Here is a 12,315-nt window from a genome sequence, read left to right as displayed (position 1 = left end):
TGCGCTTTATGTGGGGCTTTTGAAAACACCGAGCACATATTTTTTCATTGCTCCTTGGCTAAATTCCTTTGGAGTTGCATTAGACATTGGCTTCATGTTAGTTGAAATCCATCTTCCTTCAAGGACCTGCGGCGCTGTGTTAATACTTTATCCGGTCGGGCTAAGAGGTTATTCTGGGTTGGTTGGGTAGCGATCTATTGGTCACTGTGGACTACTAGGAACAAGTTCACTATCGAGCACATCTTTCCGGCTAACCCTGTGAATTGCTTATTTAAAGCCAATGTCTTTTTGCAGCAGTGGAGATTATTGACTAAGGAGGTGGACCTAGAGGCGTTCGACGACATATTATCTAAGATGAGATCTACGGCTTCTTCCCTGCTGCGGCGATCTAGGAGGATGGCTTAATCTCCTGTTCTTTTGGACTCAAGGCTGGCCTGCGTGTCATGATTGGCCGGTTGCCATGTATTCATACTTCTTAAACTTTGCTTTGCTTCTGTGTTGTTTGGATGGTTGTGACATGACTCTGTCTGGTGGCTTTATTTATAAAGTCGGGCGTATGCCTTTTCTTAAAAAAAAAGGTATCTTGCTACCTATCAGACTCAGTCTAGTTCTACACAGCTCTCGTCACCCATTGTACTCCACGCATGAAGGTTGCACGCCGATGTCTCTGCCTACAAATTAAGCATTGTATCTCTTTAGTACACGAAAATTCAAGTGAGGTGATCAATAATCTCTCTTTGTGGTTGCGATGCACAAGGGGGGAGAGGAAATGAGATTTACAAGGGTAGAAAACGTCGGATAATTCAAGAAAAAATTGTCTAACTTCACGTGAAAAGAAAGAGAGGGGTTTTTAACTAAAAGAAGAAAAGATCTCCTGCGGTGTTATGGGGATATATGCATAAATGTTTTTTTTGCGGGGATATGCATAAACGTTTGTCAGAGAGCACAATAGGCGAATACATAGGGTAAATACAGCCGTTGTGTACGAAGAGCAACAAGGTGGGCCCGTAACATATACACATGACAGTCCAGTGCGACTCCTAATCATCTTGGCACAAATATGAACCTCAGACGACCAGTGCTCCAACATAGAGTGCCATACCTCTTACTATAAGTTAATGTACAAGTCTCTCCACGGGGTAACCAACCAGCTTCTCAGGTCATTCTTAGGAGTGAGCGGTTTGTTCTCCATCAGCCTCTTGGAAGGGGTTTTTGATCTCCTCTGTTCCCTCCGTTGGCGATACAAGCATCACCGCTGTGCCCCTGCAGACCTGCAGTTAGTAGTCGTTAGAGGATGTTTTGATTGCTGTTTAATTGTGAATATGGTTGACAAAAAATATTTCAAGGAAAAACCGCCATGGGAAAAAAGAACCATGGAGGGCGAAATCCACTACTCTTGAAATCACAATAACCAAACCAATAGAGGAGTGATAGCACTGAAGTCGATACTGTAAAGAAACTTACAATGAGACCAAGCTGTCTGGTTTTTGTCGACAGTTTCAGTGGATCGTCTTGCTCTGCAAAATAAGATGACATGGGTGAAGTGTGATAGTCATTAGACATTGTCCATATCTTTACAAGTGCAATACAATTAGGTATTTCTTTTTTCCATTCGATCCAAAAGGTATCAGGTTCCACTATCAGTCGATAACGGAACATCGAGCAAAAGAACACAAAAAGCATCTTGGCGCAATGAAAACGAAAAGACAACAATTAGGTATTTACTGGTTGATAAATGCAGACACCAGTTATGGTATTTTGGCCACCTCATTTGTTCAAGCAGCGATAGCAGCAAGTCCTCTGTATGGTCAACCAGTATGCTAGCGTCGTGGTAACTAAGGCGATGCACGAACTATGGTAATTTTTTTCGAGACCAAGCTCCAAATAAAATGCATAACTTTGCATCTTTTTAAGGGCACAAGACGAGATCAAATTAACCTATGTCGAGTTGTACCTCTTTCAAACTCAATCGCTTCATCAAGCACCAAGTTCAGAAGCTGGTCATAGCCCTTCAAAGTTCCTGTAACTGCAGGCGTACAGATGCCAAAGTCAGCATGTGTCGCGTTGGGATAAACTGCAAGGCAACAACAACAATAGTTTCTGCCACAATGTATACAAATGCCAAAGTTCACAGCCTTTGTTGTGTTGCGACTTACTGCTGGATAACAAGACTAGTTTCTTCTGCCTTCTGGCCTTTCAGGAAATCGGAATCATTCTAGGACCATGCATATTGACATTGGATCAACAACCAACACACACGCACACGCACACACACACACACACAACATATCAGAAACTAATCCTCGCTTGACAAGGTATACATAGCCCTGGTACCAAATCCCGCGACATGAGAACAGATGAAACTAAAACCAAGTCACGCCGAATGCCGAACAGCCACCTATCCCACTGCCATCACAATCATTTTCACATTAATTCATCACCCCTACTACAGTTCAACCAGTCATGTGAGCCAGCGTATGAACATCCCTCTAGAGTACCAAACTATCTAAACCAAATCGAGCAGGCAGTCCTGTAGGCAAAATGGTATATAAACTAGCGGACGAGGGCATTGAAACAATTGGGGTTGGGGGGAATCTGGCGGGGGATGTACGGGCGGACGGACCTTGCCTGCCGCCGGTGAGCTTGACCTGGACGCCCTTGTCGACGAACTTGGCCAGGTCCAGCACCGTCTCCTTGCGCCCCGACTGCACAGCACAACCAAGACACAAACAACCCACTCCAATCACATGGGATCGAAATTCCAATCTCCCACCAGGCGCGGGACTGGGGACGGGCGAGAAGTGGGATTGATCGATCGATCCGAGCTTACTCACCATGATCGATCGGTGACGGCGATGGCGCGCCGGAGCAGGGATGGAGGCGGCCGCTGATGAGGGGTGCTCTGCTCTGCCGCTGTGCTGTCCTCCTCTCTCCTACTACTTTTTCTCCTTCTTAGAGTTTTTTTCCTCTTAATTCGTTTATTTTTTGACGGTTATGCGCTGGGCCTGTTTCACCGGCCGAGGGCCTTGAGCGCGGCCCACTTCCGTGTGCCCTTCCTTCCCTTCTACTCTTCCCTTCCTCCTAGTCCTTCCAACGGAAGCCAGACGCACCCGAACTGTCACTCCCTCTCACTCGCTACTGCTCCTCTTCCCATCTCACTTCGCACACCTCCAGATCGGGAAGGTGGGCGGTGTCCGCGATCGACAGCGGCCATCAGCTGGAAGCAAGCGATGTGAGTAGTTCGTAGCCATTACGTTTAGCAGATCGAGTCCATTCTTTTTGCCTCACCCTCCGTACGTAGCCTCTTTGGAGTTTTGCTATGGCTGTGACTGTTTTCATGCCGCGGCTGCTCCCAAGGTTGAAGCGCCGTGTATGGGTAGATAAGATCCACAATCCTTCCGCGTGATTTTACGGGGTTTTCAGTATGATTTTTGGGTTCATTGTTCTCGTCAGTCCGTACGTAGTTCTGTATATTTATGCATGTATTTAGTTCAGTATATCCCCCTCCCTGTTCAAAACAAATTTAGTATTCCCTTCGATCCATTATGTAGCAGTCTTGAACTAAGGTTAGTTCAAAACTGCGACACTTATTATAGATCGGAGGGGGTACTATTCACCAACAAGCATATCGGTTTATCGGAGGAAAAATGTGATCCGTCTAGAACACATTGCATCTAATTATAAAGTCTAAACAACTGGCCGGATGTACAATATCTGCATACACAAACGATGGGAAATATAGGGTTGGAGCCTTGGAGGTACACGTACTGCTGAATGGCTGTGATTCCTCATACTGTTCATGGTCCCTCCCACCTCCATATGACGGATCAGTATAACATGCATCTGGGCTTGCATATCAAGTTAATTTGCTCTACTGACATGCATGGATGAACTGCTGCCCAAAATCTTTATGCGGCTAGCTGTACTGATCATCTATACATAGCTTACTAAATCATTGATATTGCGCATTGTCGTGCCCGTTCATTTGTCCAATGCAACGATAGGAATTTATGTAAATATAAGGTGGCACGAGCAAGACCCAATATGCTCTTGATTCGTGACATCAATGCGGAGTCATATAAATGTGTATGTGTAACACACACATAAGCTGGACAATTGATAACAATGTTGTGAACCGATATCAACATCTAGTATAGTTGAGCTGGACAATCGATAACAATGTTGTGAACCGATACCAACATCTAGTATAGTTGCTTTTTTTTTTGACAAATTATATAGTTGCTCATGGTAGCACACTAGTATAGTTGCTCATGGTAGCACACTACTTAGTATCATATATACCTCAATGCTACAAGGAACCATCTGTTAATCCGTATTGTGAAGAAAGAGATGATAACAAGAAAAAGGATCACAATATGCACTGAGGCTTTACACGAGATTAACATTCCGGACGAAAAAAAATCACTGGGTTATAGAGCGGTACGTCCTAATGGCAGACACAATGCCATCATGTTGTATCTATATTGAACCTCTTGTTAACATAAGTTCTGGACTTTGGACGACATCCCCACCAAACTTTGATCAAGAGGTAAGATTTCTCGAGTTTTGGAACCAAAGTTGTTAACCAAAATTCCATGTCATAAACTATGTGGTTGTCCAAGTGAGTAACATTCCGGAATCAAATGAACCAAAATTGAAGAAATATTTGGAGTAGCAACTTGGGGACTCTTGACAATGTAGGATCTAATAAATGATTGCCTATAGATGTCGACCGTAGACAAAATTGGTAACTAAAGGAAATGAAGAAGAGACAAACAACATTAACCTGAATGCCATATTCTTCTTTCAGTTGCATTTTCCTATAGAGGATGATAAATGTAAAGGTAAACTAAAAAGGTAAGTCTATATCATTAGAGTGCCCCAACCATAAACAAATCACATAACTTAGCCACATTCCAACATTTGGCTAAAACCAACAATGTTTTGTAGGGTTCAAGTGAGGGTTTCTCCTGATACGATTTTGAAACAATTTATGTATGTTTCATGCCTAAATAATAAAGCCGACTTCTCATTCCTTTCATCATACAAGTAACCATATTAGTTGATTTTCTCTTCCTAGGGTTCTAGAATTCCTTTATCATACCACTACAGGTGAGAGCCGCTTTGTTAATAGAATCACAGTGATTCCTCCTCCTACCAACAACTGATTTATACCACAACCTTATGTGCCTTTCAAAACTTTTCTTGGAGAGGTTAATAGGGGTGGGTGGGGTGGGGGTGTATTGACGAGCGAATTGTCGCGAGGTGGATGGGTACCAATTGTAGGCTACCGAATCTTTGTGGACCCGTAACCCGAATCAACGAGCAGCATGCGATTTTTCTACCGGAATAGCTGCGCTTACGACATCATTCGGAGGTGATCCAACAGCCAAGAACGACCGAATCACGAAATTGGATGGCCCAGGGGGATCAAGACGTAAGAGGGATGGGAAGTTGCAAAATTTACTGTCCTAAATTATAAGCTACAATTATAGCATTGATAAAATTTAATTATCCCTATAATAAAAATAAATTCCAAATGATAAAGAAATGACACCATGCGTGGATTCTCAAACTCTTGTCAGAAGGAACATATCGACACGCCCTTACCATCCGTTGGCTAGCTTCGATTCGCATTTTAACAGTTTTCACTGGTGTCACCTGGTGGTACTATGCCATTTTATCCATTTCAATGGTGTCGATGGAAGAGGATGATAGAACATTAGTATTGTGTACAATCCGATTTTTTAAAGCTCGAGGTCGGATTAGGTTTTTGTTTCTTTAACCATCGTGCAAGCACCTCTTATCTCGATATAGTGAGATCGTCTCAACATGAGTTGATGAATCATTGTACATCCTTTTAGTTTTAAACACTTGTTTCGATATAATGAGATCGTTGTTCTGTGCCTGTGGTAGCAACAATTTTTCATTTAAAATTTGTTGCCCGTCATTTATCTTCATTTAATTTTATATGCTTGTTGGTTTATATGATTGTTTTTCTTTGGATTGCGAATATCAGTCATTGAAGTTTTCTTCGGACTCAATTGATAAAGCTTAATTTGACATCAGATAAGCCTCGGGTTCGTGGATTGTTTCTCCATGGGTCTAAAATCATTATTTATTTTTTCTAAGGCAGAAATCCTAGAAAAACTTCCATTTTATGAAACTTTGCGAGGCAACCAGTAGCTAAAAGGAGTTTCCTTTGTTGTCCCATCTTTTTCTCGCCAAATATAAAGATGCTAGTATTCATTTTAAGGGCATGTTTGAACTATAGGAATATTAGATTTGTCATAAGTCAAACTTTTTCGAAAAGTCTAACGCCCACATGTGTGGGCGTCTGGCAACTCGCGCACACGCATGGATTCTCGTCCAACCAATTCTGCACGAATCTTGGCGCGTTCTAGCAGTTTTTGTGTGCTACGTAGGACTAAGCTGGTGTGTGGGCATTCATCCGGTCACCCACACGTCCTTTTTTCACCACACGGGGGGCTGGTGTGTGGGCGTTTAGCAATTCGCCCACACACACGCACGCAGAGGGGGCTGGTGTGTGGGTGTTTATCACTTCGCCCACACGCCCGTCTCCTAGCCCACACCCAAAGCTGGCAGTTTGCCATGTGTTTCTGCAGGTACATGGCAACTGCCCTAGCTTTGCTTGTAAGCAGATGGCTACTCTTTTTACCCGAGTTGCCATGTGTTTTTGCATGGTACATGGCAACTGCCGTAGCGTGCACGTAAGCAGATGACAACTCTTTCTTTTACATGGCAACTGCCCTAGCGTGCTTGTGAGCACATGGCAACTCTCTCTTTTACCCGAACATGTTTTTTTGCCATGCCTTTTTGTAGTGCTACATGACAACTGCCTAGTGTTTAGTGGGTGGCAACTCCTAAAGTTTTGAAATCGTGGCAACTGCAGTAGATCAGACCATACATGGCAACTGCAGTTGAGCAACCATGGCAACTGTAGTTGTCCGACATGGCAACCGAAGTTCAGCGACATGGCAACTACAGTTAAACGAACATGGACGAGGGTCTGGACCATGGCAACTGCGGGACCCGCGGTGATTGTCACACGGGCGTGCGGGACCACGAGGTACGAGGCCTGACGTACGGGGCGTGTGGGCGTTATCTATTTCGCCCACATGCACACGTGTGAGAGGGATCGGGAGGAAAAAAAGAGGTGTGTGGGCATTACTTTTTTTGCCCACACGTGGGTGTGTGGGCTGTTTCTTTTATACACCACACAAAATGTGTGGACAACCCCCCTAATGCCCACACGTGTGGCACTTATCGGCGTCCAACTTTTTAATGTTTGACCAAGCTTATAGAAAAAATAACATGTACAATACTAATACCAAATATATATGAAGGAAAATAACCTTGTAAATTTTGACCATGTTTATTGAAACTTTATGAGCATTCACAACACGCTGGATATAGTAATATCATATGAAAGTATATTTCAGGCTGAATCTACTAATATTGATTTGATATTGTAGATGTTGACAATATAAATGTTTCTATAAGGTTGGTCAAAGTTTATAAAGTTAAATTTGACAAAAGAAAAAACTATTTTGACTAGGAAACACCATTTTCTTCCCAAACAGACCCTAAATGCATATGCGTTGGCAGCTGTACGCCTGCTGTATATTTCCGCAAAAATTCCACCTGCAACCTACTAAAACGCTGTTAGCTGTTGCATGCATGGGTGTTCTTCTTCAGGAAGGCAGCAGGAGAGGCTGGAGGAAGCAGCACGCTGCGGATATTGGTGGCGACCGATTGCCACCTCGGCTACCTGGAGAAGGACGAGCTACGCCGATCCGACTCATTCGACACCTTCGAGGAGATCTTCTCACTGGCAGAGAAACACAATGTCAACCACTACTAATAACTGATTGATCTTCTTGTCCTTGCATGTCTACATACATAAGCATGTTGACGATGATTAATTGGCAGGTGGATTTCCTGCTTCTCGGTGGCAATCTGTTCCACGAGAACAAGCCGTCACGCTCGACGCTGGTGAAGACGATCGAGATCCTGAGGCGGCGCTGCCTCCACGACCGGCCGGTGCAGTTCCAGGTGGTCAGTGATCATGCAGCCAGCCTGCAGAACTTGTACGTACTCCTACTTGCACCAATCAGCTAGCAGCTACCCAGTCGCCTAGCTAATCGACGGCTGAACTCTGGACAGTGTATATTCTTTCTCTCATTGATTCCAAGTTTGCATGCATGCATGCTTCAGGTTTGGTCGACCGAATTTTGAGGACCAGAACATCAACGTCGGCTTGCCTGTGTTCACCATCCATGGCGACCATGATGATCCTACAGGAGTGGTATGTATGCATATCCAGAGTTACATATGGGATTTTTATCTGCTCAGGATATGTATTGGTTAAATTTATAAATTCATTTTATTTAACCTTTCGTTTTTTTTCTCCATCACGTGCCTACCACAGGATAATATGTCAGCCATCGATGTCCTTGCCGCCACCGGTTTCGTGAATTACTTTGGAAAGATGGATCTTGGCAGTTCTGGCGTCGGTCACATGTCAATTCATCCTATACTTATCAAAAAGGTCAATTTGCTACTCCCTCTGTCCCATAATACAAGATGTTATTACAACCGACTGTGCATTCTGCAGTCTGTAAAATGCCAAGTACATGTTGCTAACTGGCTCCGGCACTTGTGCTACTTCAGGGTGCAACTTCTGTCGCATTATATGGCTTGGGGAACGTTAGGGATGCAAGATTGAGCAGAATGTTTCAGGTATATTTCAGTGTAAAATGGTCGACTGTCGCAGCTGGGGTGGTTGGTTAACTTGTTGATGCTGATATATTGCATCTTATGCTCTTATTCAGACACCAGGTGCAATAGGTTGGATGAAACATGAGAGTACAGAGGATGTGTCACTGTCTGACTGGTTCAACATTCTGGTTCTTCATCAGAACAGGTACGCAAAAGTGACTGAACCGATCGGTCGATCTCGACGACAGTTGTTTATTAAACCGGGTTTTGAACTCTTGCTATTATGTACTACTGTCAGGATGAAGGGAAGTCCCGACAACGGCATCAACGAACGTCTGTTACCAAGCTTTCTGGATTTAGTGATATGGGGCCATGAGCATGAATGCCTTGTTGATCCCAAGGTAATGTTCTTCATTCTGTCAATCGTTTTTCTTTTACGGGTTCTGTCAATCGTTATTCATTTAACTACTTCTAATAAACTACTTATAGGAGGTTCCTGGAATGGGTTTCCACATCACGCAGCCAGGATCTTCAATTGCCACATCGCTGAACAGTGCTGAAGCAAAACAAAAGCATGTTCTTTTGTTGGAAATAAACGTAAATATGTTTTGAAAAATCACGGATTCAATAAAAGTAAAAGCTTCTGCAACCTGCTGTATTAACCATCACCATTTCCTATGTTCTATTCCATAGGGAATGAAATACAGGCCAACTAATATACCTCTGAAGACTGTTAGACCTTTTGAATATGCCGAGGTAAGCCAATCCTTGTTTTCATGTTTAGTTCAGTGACAATCTCATCATGAGAATGCAATTCAGGTTGTGTTAGAAGACCAAGCAGACGTCGACGCCAATGACGAAGCATCTGTGGACGCACATTTGGATAAAGTAGTAGGTCTTCAACTCCATAAGCTGGCCTGCAGACTTTGTCCATTTCTTTGTCGGAAACATGGCCAAACATTGGTCGACTGAGCTGTGATTGTTCATAACTTGTACTCTCTAATTACTCGTACCGGCTACTGACTGAGCTGCTTTAGGTGGCCAATCTTATTGAGAAGAATGATACAACAGCAGGCAGTGGATCAGAGCCCAAACTTCCACTTGTTAGGATAAAGGTAAGGAAATCAGGTCACTTCTGAATTCTGATAGCTATGTCCAGTTATCTCTCCAGTTATCCTAAACCCTTGTCCTACAGGTGGACTACACTGGGTTCTTAACAATACACCCACAGCGGTTTGGTCAGAAGTATGTTGGGAAGGTATCTCAAGGACTATGAGGGAACTTCATGATATGACCCCCCTTGTTAGTAGTAGTACTACTTGGATAGTTTATTTGTTTACAAACTTTTCGCTGTAGGTTGCCAACCCACAAGACATTATTGTTTTCTCAAGGTCAGCAAAAAGGCGCCAAAACATGCAAGGTCAGCAAAACTAGAACTTCAATCAATTTGTAATGATAAGGAAAAGTGACATATTTACAATAAAGTTCAGTGAAGTACAAAAGCAAACCTGGGACTTTATCTGAGAAATGCAACTTGCAATCTTGCAGATAACGCTGGCGGTTCCAGAGAACTCTACCCAAATGAGCTTAATCAACACACGGTCGAAGCTCTGGTTGCAGAAATTAACCTGGTACTTCATTACAAATTAGTTGAACTGAAGTTCTACCTTTGCTCCAAGTCAATTTTTTCTATACTTGATCAAGTCTGTAGAAAAATATAATAAAATATCTACAACAATAAATGTATATACGGTATGAAAATATATTGCCACATTAGTATTTTCTTACAGAATATGCAGGTTCTTCGGCTAGATGACCTGGACACTGCCCTGCATGTTTTCGTCAACAAGGATGACAATATGGCATTTCACTCTTGCCTGCAGAAGAACACCGAAGAGGCAATAGTAAGCGAAACTACCAATATATTCAGACTCTACTACCAATAGACTCTCAACTGAAAAGAAATTTCTCTGCTTGAAATTCGCAGAACATGTTGACTGCCAGCAAGGTAGACACCGACATCGAAGATGGAGATGCAATGGCAGTACATGATTTGGATCAGTTCATGCAGGTGTGGTTCCCATTGTCAGTTAATACTTGATACGGTTTAATCTGACAAGAAAATAGAGAAAATGGTCGTGGCATTGTGGCATTTTTCACAGTGTCATTCTTGTCCTCTTAATGTACATGCAGGCACGAGAGAAGGGAAGAACCCAAACGGCCCCAAGCGCCCAGAGCCTCCCAACCAGCACGGCGCTCAGCGCATTTGAGGAGCTGAAATGCTCCCCGGATCCGGACCAAGATATCCGCGACGACTCGAATGAGCTCATTGAAACATCGGTACGTCTCCCTTCTTCTTCCATTCTATCCATGGCGGCCAAGCAATAGAATTCCAGCGCTGCTCCCGCCAAGATGGCATGTTGAGCTCAGCTGACGGGCTGCTTCTGTTCTTCCGTGCGCAAGGATGGAGAGTGCCATCATGAGAAGATGGCAAGGCCGCGGAAGCGGCCGGCCCCTTTTCCTGCTACGGCTGGGGGCTCTGCGTCTTCTCCCTCTTCCTCGGCCCGGGGGAGGAAGACGGACCTGGCTTCGTTCAGCCGTATCCCGGCGCCTGCGGTGAAGGAGGAATTGGACGACCGCGGGACCAAGAAAGGACGGCCTTCGCCTCATGTGCGTGCGATCGTGAGCTATGCCCTTCCTCTCCGACCTCTGTGTGCGATCTCATGTGCATGCTCAGGTTATTTTCCTTCAGGGTTAGTTAACTTGGCGGTCAGTTGATTTGGTGGCCTGTCGTCATGCGTTGCAGGTTGCTGGGAGGTATGGCGCGGTAAGGAGGAACCGGTGAGAACGAGATCAACGGGTGGCTCCAAGGGGACACGAATCCACCTCGCTCGAGGCTGCAGTTCGCTTCGGAAATTCAAATGTTTGGTTAGATCCTTCCTAGATCGATGAAGAATGCATGCATTATGTGCGTGCCTCGCGCTACTCTTGTCTGAAAACCATTCCGGTTTGATGCCGACCAATAGTATCTCTAACGGATCCTTTATAATTTATTAAGTCAACGGATCGAAAATGCTCAATGGAGCTCGGCCTCCATTGAGGCCCGAACTTGAAATGATCAAAATTTGACCATTTTCCTATTCACAAACGAGTGTCCGTCTCTGGCTGTCTCACTATCATCACTGAGCCTTGCTACACTTACGGACTCAGACTCACGGACTAGAACCTATAGGCTGACATGAAAACTGTTGATTGGAAATCAGATGGCCCCACAGTTGAAATGAGAAAGTGGTGGGAGATTAGCATGTTGTCCGTAAGTCTAGGATTTTCTATCGCCACAGCTCCAAACTAAGTCATAAATGATCTTACCAATTTTGATGCGGGTCCACTTGGGCATGGGGATGGCCTATCATGTGAAAGAGCGTTGCTATCTCGCGCGCGCTACAACGATCAATTTCGGACAGGCCGAACTTTCCCTTTTTAGCAAATCAGGGGAGAGATGTTTGAGGGAAACTAAGCCCCACCCGGGCCCCACCCGTTGAATCAGGGGGCGGTGGTGAGATTAAGTTCGGG

The 12,315-nt window shown here is 44.2% G+C and overlaps 2 protein-coding genes across 2 annotated transcripts; one reads left to right on the top strand and one right to left on the bottom strand.

The window, feature by feature from the left end:
* Positions 1-882: 882 nt before the first annotated feature.
* Positions 883-2,958, bottom strand: LOC109734399 (sm-like protein LSM7). Its single transcript, XM_020293606.4, has 5 exons — positions 2,835-2,958; positions 2,624-2,705; positions 1,955-2,026; positions 1,465-1,517; positions 883-1,271 (listed from the first exon to the last, which is right to left on the bottom strand). The coding sequence occupies exons 1-5, from the start codon at positions 2,835-2,837 to the stop codon at positions 1,167-1,169; spliced, it is 315 nt and encodes a 104-aa protein (XP_020149195.1). The 5' UTR covers positions 2,838-2,958; the 3' UTR covers positions 883-1,166.
* A 4,079-nt stretch (positions 2,959-7,037) lies between these two features.
* On the top strand, positions 7,038-11,874 carry LOC109734400 (double-strand break repair protein MRE11). Its single transcript, XM_073506044.1, has 19 exons — positions 7,038-7,090; positions 7,720-7,870; positions 7,954-8,111; positions 8,239-8,329; positions 8,453-8,572; positions 8,695-8,763; positions 8,856-8,947; positions 9,041-9,143; positions 9,232-9,339; positions 9,436-9,498; positions 9,562-9,633; positions 9,780-9,857; positions 9,938-10,000; positions 10,099-10,162; positions 10,291-10,373; positions 10,533-10,646; positions 10,730-10,813; positions 10,936-11,082; positions 11,549-11,874. Exons 1-19 carry the CDS (start codon positions 7,038-7,040, stop codon positions 11,585-11,587), a joined length of 1,752 nt encoding a protein of 583 aa, XP_073362145.1. The 3' UTR covers positions 11,588-11,874.
* The last annotated feature ends 441 nt before the right edge of the window (positions 11,875-12,315 follow it).

This window comes from Aegilops tauschii, chromosome 7 (assembly GCF_002575655.3).
Source record: "Aegilops tauschii subsp. strangulata cultivar AL8/78 chromosome 7, Aet v6.0, whole genome shotgun sequence".
Classification (NCBI taxonomy): domain Eukaryota; kingdom Viridiplantae; phylum Streptophyta; class Magnoliopsida; order Poales; family Poaceae; genus Aegilops; species Aegilops tauschii.
This window is presented reverse-complemented; position numbering and strand designations above follow the sequence as displayed.